The 19,830-nt window shown below is 30.4% G+C and overlaps 2 protein-coding genes across 5 annotated transcripts; both read left to right on the forward strand.

Annotated features, from left to right (window-relative positions):
- The first annotated feature begins 4,054 nt into the window (after window positions 1-4,054).
- Window positions 4,055-10,332, forward strand: LOC105251460. 4 transcript variants are annotated; one of them, XM_020027592.2, is made up of 5 exons: window positions 4,055-4,302; window positions 5,855-6,113; window positions 8,362-8,707; window positions 9,781-10,154; window positions 10,206-10,332. In XM_020027592.2, exons 2-4 carry the CDS (start codon window positions 5,877-5,879, stop codon window positions 10,149-10,151), a joined length of 954 nt encoding a protein of 317 aa, XP_019883151.1. In that variant the 5' UTR covers window positions 4,055-4,302; window positions 5,855-5,876; the 3' UTR covers window positions 10,152-10,154; window positions 10,206-10,332. The 4 variants fall into 4 exon arrangements, with proteins under 4 accessions (XP_019883151.1, XP_011256606.1, XP_011256608.1 ...); XM_011258304.3 differs by having other exon boundaries at window positions 4,058-4,302; window positions 9,781-10,332; XM_011258306.3 differs by lacking the exon at window positions 4,055-4,302 and adding an exon at window positions 5,035-5,393 and having other exon boundaries at window positions 9,781-10,332.
- Window positions 10,333-15,350: 5,018 nt separating this feature from the next.
- Window positions 15,351-18,605, forward strand: LOC105251461 (serine protease gd). The gene is made up of 5 exons (XM_020027590.2): window positions 15,351-15,670; window positions 15,944-16,103; window positions 16,405-16,845; window positions 16,985-17,328; window positions 17,809-18,605. The coding sequence occupies exons 1-5, from the start codon at window positions 15,455-15,457 to the stop codon at window positions 18,079-18,081; spliced, it is 1,434 nt and encodes a 477-aa protein (XP_019883149.2). The 5' UTR covers window positions 15,351-15,454; the 3' UTR covers window positions 18,082-18,605.
- The last annotated feature ends 1,225 nt before the right edge of the window (window positions 18,606-19,830 follow it).

Raw genomic sequence — 19,830 nt, forward strand, 5'->3', positions numbered from 1 at the left:
TTTGAATCTTACATATCAGATTGAAAATCTGTTGAATGTTTATTCATCTTTTCTCAAAATATTCCTAAATATTTTCATTAAAAAAAAATAAATAATCTTACGAGATTAACTAAATAATCTGACGAGATTACATTATTTAATATAATTGTAGATATATATGAAAGAAATATTGGTTTATTAAAGGGCGTTGCATACAGTAACGTAATTCGTAAATAAATTGAACAAATAAAATCTTTCGAGTCTTGAAGTGCGATATCTTGACATTTTAATTCATATTTTTCTAAAATCATTGGCTATATGTTTTAGGCGCCTTTCTTCTAAATTAAAAATTATTTTCTAGAAACAAGAGAGTAAACAAAATAATAATTTCTTTTTTTCCGTGTGACACGACACATAAGAATTCATGACGCACCACTCGAGAAATGATGTGTAGCATTCTAAACATTTAAATATTATCGTGTTCATTTACACAGTTACAATGTGCTTCGTCCTTAAATAAACATCTTGTACATATTTATTAATAAATGGCATACAACCATAATTCGCTGCATGTTGCATGCATAGATACAATGTATCAATCGCATATTATTTAATAGTATGTTACTCAATTTATTCTTATTAGAATCAATATTTATGTAATGTATATAATCATACAGTTACAACTTCATTATAGTTGAAGATGTGAAATATTGAAGGATTTTAATTATATTACTTTATATATCTATTTATAATACTTCGCGTGCGCAAAACTAAAAATTTAAATAAAAGTTGTAATTGGGAAAGTGATATATATAATATATATTACTTCCTCATAATATATATATATATATATATATATATATATATATATAAATTATATACATAATTCAATTATGTATATAAATTATAAAATTGATTTCTAGGGATGAGTCTTTTATTTAGCACGTACTGAAACGTACTGTACATATATAATTGCAGTATATATATATATATCAAAATATTAAAGTTTGTCGATCTTATTTATCAGTCTATTATACACACAATTGCTCAAAATTTCGATGTATATTAACAAATACGATTTGACAGAAACTGTATCTTTTTAGATATTTATCGCATCATTATAAATAATAAATTATCTCTGTAGCAAACCCCCGAGAGTGCGATATTTTTCATTATTACATAGAGCTAATATAACAATAATTTTAGCGATTGAAAGTAAAATAAAAAAAAATCTATCCAATCGTCTTTATTTGTTACAAATTTAAAAAAAGAATAAAAAATTAAGAAATAAAATAATAATAATATAAAAATAATAAAATAATATACAATAATAGAAAAATAATACACAATAACAGAAAATGCAAAAACTGAAAAAATTACAATTTATATTAAAATGGAATCAAATCAGTTTGATATTTCTGACTCATATTTTGACGAAACTAGAGTCTCTCAAAAATGCTTTCCGTCTCGCTCCAGCGAAGCGATGTTACTTTAAATGTCAGACAGGCGAGGTCAAACGAGCTAAGAGCCTAATCAATTACTCATTTCCCCTCGCTAACGCCCATGGCGATGAGACGTTTTTCAAAGAAATGTACTATTTTGAACGACAAATGCTTCGAGGGAGAAGATGAAAGATGCACCAGGAAAGTAATAGATAGTCTTTTACTAACGAAACGAATCGATGAAAGCAGAAATTCTATCTTTTATTGGTATGATTCATTAACTATGGCTGCATATATTTATAATTGACGACGAATCTGGAAAATATGTTGTGCCGAACAGCACAAGAGAGCGGCAAGCGGTTTGACCTCATAGGTGGACCCAAGCGAGAACCGGTTATTCCATGCACGGATGAAGGAAAAGCGTCTCTCAAATATAGGAGCGAGGTTGTAGACCTACAGTGTTCACCTACAGTGGAATCCTTTCCTCGTGTTAGAATATGTAGCCACGCGTTTACAATGTGCGTTCAATATGCATTCCCTATGCAATAGTGCTCATCGATAAATATTAATGACCTTGCATCGCGAACTTGACCAAATGTGATACTTACACTTGACGTAGATATACAAACTTTCTAGTGAATTATCCGGAGTTGCATGATGTCTTTTTAATCATTAACCTCTGAAACAAATTTATATATTTATTATAGTCTATTCTTCCTTAGCGAAAGTGTCGAAGATTATCATTACAACTTTCCACAATCTTCAGTATTAGATATCTTCGTGCATTTGAAACAAAGTTTGAAATTAAAATTCTTGATAATTTTTCTCAACATTATCATTGATATCAAATCATATCATATCATTGATATCAAGTTGGAGTATTATTATTAGGACTCGTGGAATATGCCGTGCTTAAGATCTTTAAAGATGCATCAGGTCTGATCAGTTCTGAGTTAAATGACCGACGACAAGTTCGTTTTCATTTCCGCGTTCTGGATGTACGATCGAGAAGCGTATCATTCATGAACCGTGCGGATCTCTCTGTCGATTAGAAACTTATAGAAATCGTACGCGTGGACAGGCAGAAGAAAAACTCCCGCGTGATTCTCTTCCTTTCTAGAATGTTTGCATTTCGGCTGACCGCGAGCGGTAGCTTTCCGCTCAATTTCCACCGTTGTCGTGGGAAAGTACTCTTGTTCCGCTCGCGATACGGATATCCGTGCGGGACGATTCACGTGCAACGATGCGTTTTGCGAAGAAGAGACACAATCACGAATTGTAATGTTTATTCCATACCGTTCCAGCACTTTATTAGTGACATAGAAGATAAAATTTATAATTTTTTAAAAGAATAATAGAGTTTATCAATTGCATTATATAAATATATAAGAGAGAGAGAGAGAGAGAGAATATTATAAAACTGTTGGAGTATTATTATTAAAAAGTAGTATTTTTTATATAATATATATTTTATATTATATATATAATTTATATTTTTTTATATAATTTTGTTTATTTGATTCAAAGAATAACTTATATATAATAGATTGGAAATCGTTACCTCTGTGTATTATTTTTCTTGTTAAAAATTATTCTTTTAAAATTAATCGATAATATTAGATTCTTGTATATTCATTGTCAGTTTCAAAATACTTCAATTGTACGTCGACCGCGCCGACAACAAAAGCCGGAAGTAAACGTTCAAGGAGCGTGTCGAGTGAACCGCAGTTTGGCCGGAAACCCGAAAGAGGGAATCATCCTGCGGATGGAGTGAGAGTAGTCGTGGCGTGAATGTATTCCTGTTGCAAATTTGCATTGGCCGCAAGCTCCTACTTTCTGTTCAATCTTCCATTGCGAAAGTGCAACTGCTCGAGATATGACACGCATATTGCGTGCATGAATGCTTTTGTTATAATGGCAAGGGCAGAAGGAAAAGTTCGTGAAAGGCGCTCTTCTTTCATTGAGAAATGAAAAAAATCTCTTTGTTTTTACGACGTTTTGAGCGCATGAAATATTTGATCTCGTAAAATGTTAGCCAAAATCATGTATTAATAAAAACATTGTTTCTCGTACTTTTTAAAAATTTCATTAAGAGAATTACTAATTTCTAGTTTCAAATAATTTAAAAATCAGATTTTTTTCATATTTTTATCCTTTAGATAAAATATATGAAATTATTGCCGATTCTTTTTTTCTAGAACGCCTCACTATCCAATAGTTCGCAGATTTTTTCGCAAAGGAAGAAAGCTACAGATTTTCACCTAAACACCTGAACATATCTAGTAACGGGACAGGCAGTTTTCCATTTGCATTTATATGTTCTTAAGAACCTATTAAGAAAATGTACAGATTTTAGAAAAATATATAATTAAAGTAAAAAGAATTTAAGTAAAAAAAAATATATATACATAATTAAAATATTAGATATAATTTACTTAAATTATAATTTTTTGCTTTCCATAAAATAATTCTCTAATATTGCTAATATAAAATTTATATATAATATATATCTTTGAAAGAATAAATTTTTGCTAATATAAGCGTCCAATAAAAATACATGCATATTAAAATTCTGCAATAATAACGATTCAAATTCGAATTTCGGTCTCACGAGTATACTTTTCGAAAAATTAAATTGTCTACAACTATACCATCGTACCATCGTCATGTCGTGAATGCGGACGAACACCTCGTTCTAATAACCTACTCCCACACCGATCGGCCAGACCATTCTCTCGCTTGGTCGGTCGGTCGGTCCCCTGGCGAAGTGTCAGATTCAGTCGTCGAGTGACCGGTTTCGGGCCCTGTTCGCCACAACGGCTCTGAATCACCTTCGCGGCCGATGCGGGAAAGCGGGGCCTTCATTCTTTCACATCAACAGGTAAGTACCAAGTTAAGAATCTATAAAGAGAAAATTAAATTCATTTTTCATTTACAAAATTGTAATTGATATAACATTCATTCAAGTTATGGATCATCTGAGAAAGCATATCAATTTGTTTATCGACTAGTCAGAAATAATTAAACTTGTGTCGAATTAAAAAAAAATAATTGTCATATATATTATTAAATTGCAAATATAAAGTTAATCTTCTATGTTTTATTACAATTGCTTCATGTCTTAGAGTCTTTTGTTTTCATATTATTAATTAATCAACTGTACTTTTATTCAGAAAAGAAATTAATATATCTAAAAAAATTTTTATTCTAAGATATTCTGCATGTTAATTAGTGAAATAATATGTTAGAATTTATACATGAATTATTAATATGCAATATATGAATTATCTAATATTTTTATATAGAAGCAAGAAACAAATTTTTATAATATGATTCTAAAGAATTTCATAAAACATATATGAAACTTTATGGAAAAGTACAGCGTTCCCAATCTTATCTGGATGCAATTCACAATATTTTCACAGGAAAGTCACAGCTTATATATGTGGAGTCGAATTAACATATGAATAAAGTTGTTTAAATCTGAAGCAAAAATTTTCACGAGAGGAGAGTCATTATTTTTCTTAATCTTATTTTTCTCATTTTTCTTCTTATTTTTCTCAATTTTATATAATATTTCTAGGCTCTTATCTCTCAAAGCAAATCCACGATATCTGGGATATCTCACGCATTGTGTGTCGGTGTAATAACCAGTTTAGTGAGCTCCTTGTGATTGTGTTCCGTGGCTTTCGAATGCAGCTGGTATTTTAACGGCGATTTTATGTGCCTTAGTGAGACCGCGATCGATGAAATAGCGAAATTAACGCTCTTACGACAGTCGAGTATACAATAGAGACTTTACAGTACGCTTTGAATGAGATTCTCTGGTTTAGCCTTGATTAATATGTGCCTGTGTTCTTACAGCGATTTCTAATGCAATTTCTTGTGTCGACTTTGTGTTCATTGTCGTTGATTAATTTACGTGTGCGTGTCTCCATTACTTTTCAAGCAAGGTGTCCGTAGTTCCATAGAGTAAGAAAGGTCATCAAACTTGCGCGCAGTCTCTCTATACTTCTATGATTGTTGACTCACGAGTACATTGTCGTAGTTGCCATTCCTGTGTAAAATAATAAATTTCAATTATATTTTTATTCGGAAAATACATGATAAAATATATAACAATAAAAATGACAAAAAATATAGCAAGGATTAAGTGTGAGAATAAAATGAAAATTCATGTAAAAGGTGTATAATAAAAAAATCATTAAAGGAAGAGACATTTCGTTTTTCTTTTGGCTGAAATTTTGAATTTAATCTTCTTCTCTAACGTGAATCATAGCTAACGTAGATAACTTAATGATTTACAGCGCAGGGAATTGATACGATTTGAATGCATATTTTAATGTATTTTGACATAGATTTCTGTGATTGTATCACTCATAAATTGACATTTATATGAAGAGAGTCTTATGTGAATTTGAATTTTTTTACAGAGGCCTTGTCTCGCGACCAGACATGCGTTTCCTCGTACTTAATCTGACGTTATTAATCGTGAACTTGCTAGTCATTGGCGAAGTTTCTGCCCACGGAAGACTGATAGAACCACCCTCAAGGGCCTCCATGTGGAGATATGGCTTCGACACGCCTCACGATTACAACGATCACGAATGTTACTGCGGCGGCTTCACCAGGCAATGGCAGCGAAACAAAGGGAAATGCGGTATCTGCGGAGATCCCTGGGATTCTCCAACGGTAAGATCATTTGGAATCTAGAAAAAGAGATGCTAATATCAGCCGAAGTCGCAAAACGCAAAACAATATGTCCATAGAACAAGAATTAAAATTTCAAATAAATTAATCTCTATTTCTTTTTATTTAAGGATGTTTTGTACCTATTTTCAAAATATTGAGAATTTAATGAAAATTGTACAGAATGTCCCTACATATGTTTAAAATCTTCAGTACAATTTTTAAATCGATTCACTAAAGCTTTCACAAGTTATAAGGATTTTAATTTGCACCGAATTAACATGTGTTTTTATGGGGAACGTATAACCACGTCGATTTAAATGGTAAAAACACATGGAAATAATATTCAGAATTTGTTTAAAATTTGCAAAAGTTTAGACACAGAGAAAATATTTGGTCAAATAATATTATACAAGTACTAACTGGTTAAAAAGATATTAAATATAATTCAACGAAGCTGTATCTGTCACAAGGCGAAATTCTTTACCAAAAGTTAATCATTTCGATTAACAAAATTCGGAATATTTCAGTAAAAACGCAATAAATATTAAAAAATACATTTCTGCGCTGTAGCTAAGATCAAATTGTAATATTCCACACAATTTCTTACTCAAAATATACCAAAAGTGGATTCGTCAATATTGATTTTCAGCTACTTTTTGCTGGGATTGTACATACAAAACATCCCTAAAAAAGTTGAAATAGTTCGTATAACTTATATGTGTAATGTTAAAGATACATTATATTGCTTAATAAATAATTTATTTATTATTGTATTAAAAGTTAAAAATCAAAATTGTCCGTCCTTCATCGGTCAGTGATCTTGGGAATGATAATGAAAATTTGAAAATGTTAATTAACGAATTATATACCAAGTGACATGGAAAGTCTTGCAAAGGTAATGTTCTCGAGAAACATAATAATCCGGCTGCGCTATATAATTATTTCGCAGCTTCTTGCAACACTAACCGCACACCATTATGCGCGATTCTTCGCTCCGTTGACCGTGGAATATCACATAATACCGCTAATGTCGACACGTTTTCCGAAAATTGTACAGATTGGTACAGAAATTGGTACAGATATAAGAAGTAAAAGATCTGCTCGTTGACTCCAAATTTTTTCTCTCATTTGTTCTAAATATTAACGCATTCAAGTGTATTAATAATTATTTACACAGAAAATAAAAAAACTGCTTGTAGATAGCAAGCAATTATTAAGATAAATAAAGATAATACTGTATAATTAACATGAATTAATTATACTAATGTCGATTCAATTATTAGAGTCTAATTGCTACAATCAACAAACAAAATTTTCACCGCTCGTAAAAGTTCGTATTACTAATATGATAATAATATTTTTAATGCTTCTGTCAGATACTTGTTGATTTCTTTTCTAGTCCTATGAAAGTGAGTGAAATGCATCTCAATATTATGAAGCGCATAATGTTACTCTGAATAAAGTTGTGCGTAATGATTCGTAACGAGAGGGAGAAAAAAATAATTACTTCCTTCGTTATAATAATAATAAAGCGATTTCGCAATTAGTTATTGATTAACCTTAATAAATTAAATGCAAGCACTCGAGTACGAAATAATGCATTAAAAAAATATAGAAAATATCTCAATCAGTTTTACAACGTTGCATTCCTATCGTGAATTATAAATCATAAGATGGCTCCTTCCATTTCATATAAGTTTATAAAATTCTTTCTGTGAATCTTAGTTATCGCTTTTAAAATGATTTTGCTATACAAATAAATAATTCTGCGATTTTTCCACACGTATGTGACACGTAAGATAATAAAAATTACAGACATACAAGATTATGGAGGCAGAACTTTGCTCTCACCTTAATTACAAATTTAAACTGGGTTATAGAATCCATGCACGAATGGAGATTAAAAAAAAAACGTTAATTAAGTGTGTTTCTCTTGGAACTTTCGTGATCCGGTCTCCATAATCGCGTTTTCATTGCGAGGTTTTTTATGCGGGACGCCTGGCCTTGATACGTATACCTGATACCGTACGGACGAAAGTAGTCCGAAACAGAAGTGAAATCTGCCTTCTTGCTCTTTCTTTCTCTTATCGACGTCTACTCACGTCATTTCCCTTCCTGTTTGATAATGTGTCTCGAGAGAATCATTCCAATAAATATATAATAAATAAAGAAAACATGCACATGAAATAGAGAGGATTTTAGTCTATATTATCTTATTTAGTCTATCTTATATTATCGTGTTTTTCAGCCACGTGTTCACGAGACGGGTGGCAAATATGGGAACGGCGTAATCGTTCGTCGTTATCGGACTGGATCCGTTATACCAGTCCGCGTGGAGCTGACGGCGAATCATCACGGCTATTTTGAGTTCCGTACCTGCGCTATGACCTACCGCGATCGGGAGGTCACCCAAGACTGCCTAGATCAGCATCTGCTATCCGCCGAGAACGGATCTACCCGCTATTATCCTGGCCCAGGTAATCGGGTCTTCGAGGGTTACTACAAGTTGCCAGAAGGTCTAACGTGCGCCCAATGTGTCTTCCAATGGCGATACATCGCCGGAAATAATTGGGGCGACTGTGGCAATGGCACAGGTACTATTCCTTGATGTTCCAATCGTAGGATGCATATATATATATATATATACAGGGTGTCCTATTTTTAAAAAACGCACCTCGATAATTCTTCAACGAAGCAATTTTCAACAAAAATGTTTATAGACAAAAGTTGTATGGTTTCAAGGGGGACATAAGATGGTATCATTAATTTGATCTTGAATGATTACTTGAAGATCACGTGAAGATTACCTTCAATTTTTTAAATTTTTTAACTGCTTACTTTTTATTGCATATTCTTGCAGCTCATCTAGAGAGCTTTCCAAAACACTATAATGAAGTATTTTTTCATTAGGTACTTTTCGAGTTATGAGGCTTGAAATAATTTCTTAATTTTACATTTAAACCGTAAAATATCTTGTAAAATATTCATTTTTTGATTATCTTATCTTAATACTTTTATGCACAAAATAATGTGAGAAATCGATTGGTGTAAAGAAAAAACATAGTTATTTTTGAGAAAAAATATGTAATTGTTAATTGCAAATTACATATTTTTTCTCCGATCAAAACTTTTAAAGTCGATATCGGTTGAACATATAATAGACTGAAAAAATAAATGTGTTGAATAAACTTACAAAACGAACATTTAAAATAAATTAACAAATTAATATATGAAAAATAACGTTTGGTATGCGTTTACAATCATATGTGAAATCTAACAAGTGCTAGAAAGTGCTTACAATACAATAATCATGTTGCAATAATCGTTTGATGTCATTGCTTTGATATGTCATCAAGATTCTATCGACGCGGTAGAAAGTGCTATTATTACTATATCTTGCATAATAAAAATGATTCAAGAGTTACTTCCCTTGCATAATATCGTTCTATACGAAAGTATAGTTTTATATACATACAAATTGGCACGCTAATATAATTCACGATATTTTTCACGATTTTTACCAAGATCTAAACCAATTATATGTTTGGAAAGAAAATTGCATACGCAGACATTATTTATAATATTTACATATGATCAGATAAACATTCTTGTCTCATCTCATGTCAGAACATAACTTCACTGTGAAACCATATAATGATGCTTACAGGAGCGGTCGGATGTGGACCTCAAGAGGAATTTCGAGCCTGCGCTGACATTTTAATCAGCGACCACGAGGCATTATCGCCAAAGCTACCGAAGCAGCCGACGTCTACTTCTACCTACGACGATTCGTCGACAAGTTCACCATTACCAAAATCTACCGGGCCGTACTGGCTCTTCAGCGTTGTCATCGCCGGTACGTGCCTGTTGGTGGTTCTGGCTGTTATGGCGTTGCTTTACACGTACTACTATCACGCCGGCAGAGCCAAAAAGTGGCTCATGGCGAGGAGATCTCTGGCGCAGGAAAGTTCACCGCCGATTGCCCCGCCGAGGCACAAAAGGCATCATCATCTATCGAACACGCAGCTGCAATTGTAGTGTCTGTACTCGATTGTCGATATCACACATCTTGGAAAAAAAGGATAGTTGCGTTTCGAGATCAATGTACGATATTGTTGCGACGATGGAAGTTTTTTCCTATTTCTGTAGGCATCACAAATTTTCATAGAGAATCATCAGCAAATATCTCAAGCGATTAACATTTCTAGGCGCACGTATTTTCTTGTATATATCAATTTTATTTTATATTAAAAGTATTTATTTTATATATAATCAAATATCTTTCTCTCTTGTGATATATTTTCCTTCCTGAAATATCACTCGGTAAAATACATATGAAAATTTAATATGTATCGAGTTTAGATTGATTAATACTAGCTTAGCATTTGCATGAAAGAAATTTTTGTAGTGCATAAAGTGTATAATTTATATGATTGTTTAACGTACAGAGAACTTTCTATAACTATTACACATTTAATTTTTTAATATCCAGTATTTGCACTTTTATCAAATTAATCTTTAATTCACTGATAAGACAGATTTATTGTAACAGCACATACTGACATATGAAATGATATTGTATTTATGCGTAATCGCGATGATAATCGGTAAATCGAGACATGATTATTACATATGATACCAACTTTTTTTTTAGAAACATTCTTGAAATCTTGATTGTTCATTCCATTTCTACTTAGAATCGTGCTGTCGTTACTATTACTTATAATATTATTATTATTATTTAATATTTACTATTTATTTATTATTTAATATTACGCGATATCATAGATAATAAGATCTATGACAAACCAAATGTTGTATAGTTTATTGTCGTTCCAATAACTTGATCTGTCTCTCATTTTTTTTCGTTTGAATTCTTTTAAAATCAAGTGATTGACTTATCACGATGCTGATCATTTTGTCCTGAATATTTGTACCATCAGTAGGCAAATGAGCTTCCACATCAATTGCTTTATCGTGATACTCGATAAGTCCTTCGAAAGTCCATTATGGTAAGTAATCAAACGAATCTCCTTTAAATCTCCATGAACTTTGAATATTTCCTCGAGTTCCTTTTTCACAGTAGGTGGAGGTCCTACAAAATGTAATATCGAAGAAAATATTATTTGGAACATTTTAATTAAACAATTTTGCATAAATAAATAAGGAAACAGATTATAATTACATAAAGAAAGCAGTTTTTGTAATGTAAGTTATTATCATGTAATTGCATAAAACTTTTATATACCTTTAACAAAAAATTATTTTTTGGGAGTAGAATTAATTTAATAATTTAATTAAATTTGAATCTAGAACTTCTCGTATTAGCATCGGATCTGAAAACAAACAGGACGTCTTTTTAAAGGTGTCCTATTTAATTTTAAAACTTCTTCCTCCGTTAGCGACACTATCATTGATCTTCTCATCAGCTTCTTTCTACGCTTCGTCTCTTATTAATTCTTCCTCGACTTCATCCGGGACTTTTTCCCGATGAACTTTCGCGTGATCTTCGTTTGCGACATCCATCTCCCTCTCCACTCTTCTTGAAAGTGATAAGTTTATTATTCATTCAAATAATGCCAGTAATGTAATACGCTTTCGCAAATTGTCAAAATTATTAATACAATATATTTCTATATATTATTAATATGGAATATATTTCTATATTTCGAAAGATAAACTAAAATAAATTGATACAATTTGCGGATTTAAATTAGCTAGAATGTTTTTTTTAATTCATGTAATAAAATCTTCAGTGAGAATTATATCATTCCATAAATCAAAAGTAGATGTTTCCTTTGTGAGATTAAAGTTGGAGTTTGGAGTCTTCGAGTAAAACTGACAGTGTGATTAATAAAAAAATGAAATATATTATATAATATATTTCAAAAATGTATGTACACTTTAATGCAAAATTAAAATTATTGAATATATATGTAATAGAAATCTAGAAAATCTCTGATTATTTATGATTATAATTATAATCATAAATTAATTTATGTAATTTTCCAGAACCAGCAAAGGCAAGCAAAATCAAACATAAAAAAAAACAATCGAGTTATCCAAGACGTATCCCAACTACTGTAAAACATACGCGAAAATTGCTTAGCAAACATAAAAAGGACATAATAAAAAAAAATAAAAGTGAGTACAAAATATTAACTGTAATAAATAATATACAACGTGTTTCTTGTTTGGCACGAGAAATATTTAAGCATAATATTTTCTCGTTCTATTCTTTTATAAAAGATATTTTAGCATAATATTCTTTTAATTCCTAAAAGATATTTTAACGTAATATTCTTTTAATTTTTCTAATAATAAATGTGCACGTTCGTAGAAAAATACGTATGAGAAATAAACTTGAAAAAAATATTATTGAAAAGATGTACGAGAGAAAGGAAACAAGAAATAAAGATTTTCTTTTGTTGAATTGTTACATGTTAATAATTTGTCGATTCTGTGCTCTTACATAATTAAAAGGATATTCTCTAAAAGTGAATCAGTGAAAATACCATTATCACTATCACATTTAAACAGTAAAGCAAGTTTTCACTGAGAATCAATAAGTATTTATTAGTCTTCAGAAACTTACTTTTTGTTACTTTGTCTTATATCTTAGAATTTTATTTTAATTGATTATAATCAGTTAAAGTAAAATTCACTGTACGAGTAAAACCAATAAATTCTATTGTAAAACCAATAATCGCTAGTCTGTTCGTTTATGATTACTATCTCTCTATTTAAGTTTTAGTCATGAGAATTAAATAAAGTATGCAAAAAGGAATAGATAAAATTAAAAATACTACTTCGATTTCTGATACAATTGATTAATTCAATTTCTGATACATTCTCAATAGAGAGACTTCAGGTATTAAATCGATTTTTATAAATAGGACAAATAAATTTTCGGCGAATAAACAAAAATTATTCGTGCATTATCTATTTAAAATAACAAGTTCAATATGCACGTAATATAAATAAAAAAAAATTTTTAATACAATAAATATAAATAAAATCTTTAATGTTATATGAAATAGAAAGATAAATTGTAGTTTAATATTTTACTGATTGAAACAGTCAATATTATTAACTATTAATCATAATTTATTAACTATTAACTATTAACTATTAATATAATATATCAATATTATTAACTCTATAATATTATTAATTCTTATATACTCTATAATATTATTAATTCTATAACATATAACAACTAATACTATAACATATTAACTATTAATATAATATATCAATATTATTAACTAATTCTTCCAATAAAATATCACTGATTTACAGTATTGTACTTACATAATCAGTGACTATTTATTATTTTTCACAGTGTTGACTTTTTCACAGTGATAATACACTGGTTCATTTTTAGAGAGTACACATTTCATTGACGTAATAACTCTCCGACTTCGCTTTGATGATAGCCAAAGTACAAATAAAGTTCCTAACTCGTTGGACATACATCGATTATTTGCAATTTCTCATAATACTGCATTCGAGCTCTTATATTGCAAGGGAAAACCGAATGATGATCTCACTCACGGTCGCCTTGATTCAAGATGCCCCACTACTGGAGCCATCACAGAACGTGTTTTCTGCAAACTGTAAGCGTATGTTAAGGTGGTTTATGTGGTTAGTTGATGTCTCGACGAAATTCGATAAAGATCGCCGGATCGAAACTGCAAGAATTAATACGCCAAAGTTAATTGTTCTAAATTTAAAGCAGATACAAAACAGTGCTCGCGATATACAATATATTAACGATCGATGGACGTGCATATAATATATAATATTTTAAAATAAAAAAACGAACAGAATATATATAAATATAACCATGTAATATCGATAGAGTGAAAACGGATACTTATTTGCGGAAGTGTTGATTTTCACATGAATTACATCAAGTCTATTGATTAATGAAGCGGCGCATGAATGCGACTTGTTATCATCAGTTCGACAATTGCTGAATAATCAAGATGCAAGATGAATACACAGTTCGAAATACAGGAAAGATAATTCAGGAAGATAATTCACCGTCGTATAAAATTCTTCTAATTTTGAACGATTGAAAACGTGACTGATATTAAAGAAATTTCGAAATATGTGTTCTTATTGCGAAAACTTGGTCAATATGCATATACATTGCGCATAAATCATTTATTTATCTGAAACGAAAATTTTACTTGACATTTAGCATGTTTTTTGGTAGAAATTGATGTTGAATTGTAAAAATAAATCGCGCCATTCTCATTTTTCACATATTCTTAGTTTTAACTTCGCAGAAGTTTTTAGTTTCGTATATATTAAGTACTCTCTCATCCGCATTATAAAAGCATCATATCTACTAATTCAATTTTTTTAATCTAGCAGCATTTCTATCCGATTAATTTTATTATTATTACAAAAAGAATTTTTGTTGATTTGACTGATTATTTATGGATTTATCCAATAAGATTAACAATATGATTAAAAAAAATTAATTTTTTTACGAAATATTCTTATTTCAAAAAATAGATTAGAAAAAGTATTTTATATATATTATATGATTATTATTGTTCAAATTTAAAAAAAACTAATTTAAATAGAAATAATTTTTTTGGGCGAAGTCAATTGTAATTTAAAAATACAAATAGATAAATTATTGAATTATTAAAATCATAAAGACATTTAATAGCAAAAATTTCGTTGATTGAAATATCATTTCATTTTTCAAGAAAGTAAATATCGTTGAACTTCGTATTTTATATTAAACTGTGATTAAACAATTTATCACATCATATATTGAAATATTCAATCTATTATATTAAGGAATAATTCATGGAACATTATGTATATGTATATTTTTACGAATTAATTGAAATATATTTCACAATTCGAGATCTGCATGTTCTTTCACTTTTCACGGTTTATTTGTGGTGCGTGGCGTAAACGCATTTTACATTACAAATCGAGTTTGTGTTATTAATTAGATTGACACGGATATTTATTATACATACGTGTTAATCGAAGCTAATTTTGTTTTTTCTATTAAGATTTTGAGTAAGGTGAAATTTGAACTTGTCCCATTAAAAAATTTCTCTTTATCGATTAAAACTATATGTTAAAATATCGAACAAAATTATGTGTTAAAATTAAGAATGATTATATTATTTTGATTAATTTTTCACTATCAAAAAAACACACACATATCGGTAGAAAAATAAAATTGTAGTGAAAAGTTTAATAAAAGTTATAGTGAAAATTTTAATAAAAGTTATTTTGAAATTAAGAACCATTCGTGAAAGTAACTTGCGTCCATTTCGTTGTGTTTGCAATAAGACTTCACGATGGCTAAAGTTCCCATTTTGGTTGTGTTGCTGCTGCAACTACTTTGCACGTTGTTAGAAGTATCCGGACAACAATCTCCATGTCTTGAATACTTCACATATATATTCGATCCTGCGACGAATCAAGTGATGGGTCAGATCCAAATCCCATCCCCGCCAAAAAACGTCGAACTTTATTTGAAAGTGACATTAAGCATCGCTGTTGAGTTACCCACGGTAAAGCAAATATTCTACTATTAATAATTCAGAAGAAGCATAGTGTTTCCATCAATATATAAATCATCTTTAATCACTTTCAACAAAAGTTAATTATACAAATAAAATCTGTTCCTTCTAAAATAAAATTTGATTAGCCGAATGCATATATTATTTTACAATTAAAAATTTTGTGTACAATCTTTGTACAACTAATTTTGTACAATTAATAAATACAATTCTCTTTATTTTATGAATCATTAAAATATTTTATTAAACATCGCAACGTTTCAGAACTATGTCGGTATATTGAAAGTGGCGCAATCGAAAAACAAATTAGTGGATCAAACGGATAAACCTTTGTTGTATCACATTTATTTTCCTTTGCCTCAACCGATACCACAACTAACCGGAATATGGTTTAACAATCAACAATATTGTTCAGGTCCTCACAGTGAGTATAATATTGTTTTTAAGAAATAATATTAATGCCGTATATATTCGAGACTATAGTTGCAATTTTTCTTCAATTTTTTTCCATATCAAGTTTGCAGCATAATCTTGTTTCATATTTTATTGTCCATAATTCAAATGAGTAAGTATAAAGCTACAGATAGATATAAAGTTCGTTAAAGGAACTATTTTTATCTTTACTTAAAAAATCTTAGAATTTACATGTATTCTTGTAAGATTACTTTTTTCTCAAAAGATAATATAATTTGTTTTTAACATGTGCGACTCGTATTTCGTTTTAGCAACGGGAGAAGTCGTGACTTCCATTACGCTGGATCACACTTTGTATCTGTCTTCTGTGTTGCCGAACTCACAGAATTCCTATGATTCGTCGCAGCAAAATCTGAACACAAATTTCCAATCCAATATCTCTTTGTCGACTCCGCAGCCGACAGTTCCAGTTTATACGTCAACGTCACATACACCTCTCACTCAACGTCCGATCACTTCCTCCGAGATCAACAAAAATCCACTTTTAAAGCCACAGTCACCTGTTCAACCTGATCAACAAAGTTCCGAGTGCGGTATCAGCAGTCCGCCAATCATCTACAATTCTTTAAGCTCCAATGACATGAAGACGTCACGGGGTCAGTGGCCGTGGTTAGTGGCGATCTTTCACTTCAGAACCAAATATGAATTGTTATGTGTCGGCTCCATTCTATCTAAAAAACACGTTATAACAGGTGTGTTTGAAGAAATCCATTTAGTAGAAATTGTCCATTTATTAGAAATTTACAGAATATTGAATATTCATTTCTAAGAAATTCGATCTTCTTCTCATACGGTACAGTTGAAAAATGCTTTATTCGCGTTTGTTTATAGCGGCAAGCTGCCTTAAGACGACCGAAAGCTTCTCTCCCGATGCATTGATGGCATCTTTCGGAAAATATCTGCTTAATCAGAATGAAACAGGAACCGAATATAGAGAGATTGCGTACTTTACGTTCCATCCTGATTTCAATTCCTCAAGCACTAGTGGTGACGCCGATTTGGCGATTCTGACAATGAAGACTCCCGTCGAGTTTAGCCCTACGATCAGACCTATTTGTATGTGGTATACCTCGGTCGATCTGCAGAAAATCGTCGACAAGACAGGATATATCGTATGGTGGAAGGAACCTTTTACCGAGGAACCCCGAATGTTAAAGGCGCCAATAGTGAGTCAGGTAAAACTGTCTCCCTTTCGATGATTTCTATTTTCGTCATCACATCCTCAATCTGATTTCTTTTAAATGAAAAAAGAAATATTTTCAAGATGAGATATTATCAAGATTTCATGTGAGATTACATCATTGTTAAGTACAAAATTTTATATATAAATTCTTATAATTTGCGCTTCAATGTTTAACATTACGATTCGTTTTATATTCATAACAGATGGATTTGTCAAAATCATGATATGCTTTAAATTAAAATGATGAATGCGATATCGGTTTTAATGCACATTAATTAATCGCGATTAAGGCGTAGATACAAATTTTTGTAAACTCTTGAAACATTGGTATAATGTATAAATATTGATTGCAAAAAATTATCAAATTGATCGATTTTATAAATTATTTACACAGAATTATTTATACAGAATAAAAGTTTGTATAAGTCATAGAATTAAAAACCCCTTGTCTAATTATTGTTTAAATTATTAGGAGACATGTCTTTCGAGTCACCTGCAGTTCTCCAGCTTGACTTCGAATCGCACTTTTTGTGCTGGTATGCGAGACGGCAACGGTCCATGCTTTGGAAGTGGTGGAAGCGGATTAATGCTTTACGATCCTGACACGCAGCGTTATCAAATGCGCGGCATCCTTTCGCGGACTGTGAGAGAGCCCACGAATTTCTGCCATGGCAGGCACTACTTTGTCTTCGTTGACGTAGCCAAATATGTATCCTGGATTTACCCGCAGATCTCTACTGAATAACAATATTACCAAGAAGGCACAATTTATCTCTAAGTTTCTTAGAGTGAAATCTAACTCCAAACGAGTGAATATTCACTCCAAGTAGTAGTGAAAATACTGCCACTCGTAATTAGTGAACATTTACTTTTCACAAAAGTGAATTGTTTAACTCTGAACGTAAAGTGAATGTGTCACTCGGTTCGAAGTGAATAATTCACTCAATCAGAGTGAAGTCATCACTTTCGTCGAGTTATTTTTCTCTCAATTACGAGTGAACAGAACTTCAGTCTTAGGAAGTGAGATTTTAAGCCGTCTTTCACTAGTAATAAGATAATACGTTACGTATGACGTGAAGCTTCAATTAGTTGAAATGAGAAACAATCATTGCTTTTTACTTGAATTAAACGAAGCTGAACATCGCACACAGTTACTTATTGTCGGTGTAAAAACCGATTAATCTCCTTTTTCCTTATTTCCTATGACATCAATCCTATGTGGTTTTCTTGCCTAAATTTTCCTATTTTATTTAGATTTTGTCTCACAAACCACTGTATTAATGGAATAATTTTCTTTCAATTTCTAAAGTTTTAAAAATTAAAAATTAATTTAAAAAAAAATTAAATTTTAAATTTATATATATATATATATATATATATATATATATATATCTGCACAAAATATTATATATTATTTATTTTATAAAATCTAGAAAAATACTTATATGCGTAGTAGTGTGTGTGAATTTATATGCATATATAAACATATATTTTAACAAAAGTTATATCTTTGAATATTGTTGTTATTCCTTAAGATATTAGAGAATACACTGTAAGTCGTGAATCATCAAGTAAAAGAGATGATTAAAATAAAAAATATTAGAATTACCTAAAGCTTGATCGCTTCGTAAAGGATCATGTTTTAATTTATCCTGAATCTTTCTATAGAATCTTTATATAGTTTTCGATCGAGAGATAGTTCAATTCACACAATCACGTGTTTTAATAAAAGTTATTTATGATCGTGTATGTATGCGCGCATCTATGTTCTACTAAAATTTTTGATACTTTGAATTGAACACCACTCAACAGATTGAAACAACTCAGTACGAAAAATGTGGCTTCATTACAGCATATTGATCTCTATATTTGGATTTCTTCTCGTAAAATCATTCAAGTCATACGATGATGTAGGATGTTACTCGTCCTTAGATAGAAAATTAATGTTCAAATTAGAAATGACGACGCAGTTAAAACACAATCGGAAAAATTCTTCACAAGTTGCCAATCTTGTCTTCTAAGAAGGTATTAACTCATATAATTCAGATTCGCACGCTTTTAAAATAAATAGAAAGCCCTTTAATTTTTTGTTGTGTGTAGCAAAAATCTGTTGATGCTTTATATTTCTGTAAAGGAAAAATTAAAATAGAAAAATGGTAAAAGATTTTGCATTTACAATATAAATATAATTGGAATTAAAATATTACCACTATATTATCATTCCAATTTTCCATGTATATTTTTTGCCGTGTTGATTAGTTGACATGCGAAAACAATTGCATCATTAAATCATTTATTCATGTCTTCATTATTCTCGTATTTTTCTATAATATATTATATAATATTTTGTGTACAAAGTATATACATATTAAAATTAAAATGTTTGTAAATTGAATGTATATGAAATAGAAATCTGAAAAATCTCTTGATTATTATTATTTATATAATTTTTTTCTATGTAATTTTCCAGAACCAGCACCAAAAGCAAGAAAAA

The sequence above is a fragment of the Camponotus floridanus genome, unplaced genomic scaffold (genome assembly GCF_003227725.1).
Source record: "Camponotus floridanus strain SB8 unplaced genomic scaffold, Cflo_v7.5 scaffold1, whole genome shotgun sequence".
NCBI classification, from domain to species: Eukaryota; Metazoa; Arthropoda; class Insecta; order Hymenoptera; family Formicidae; genus Camponotus; species Camponotus floridanus.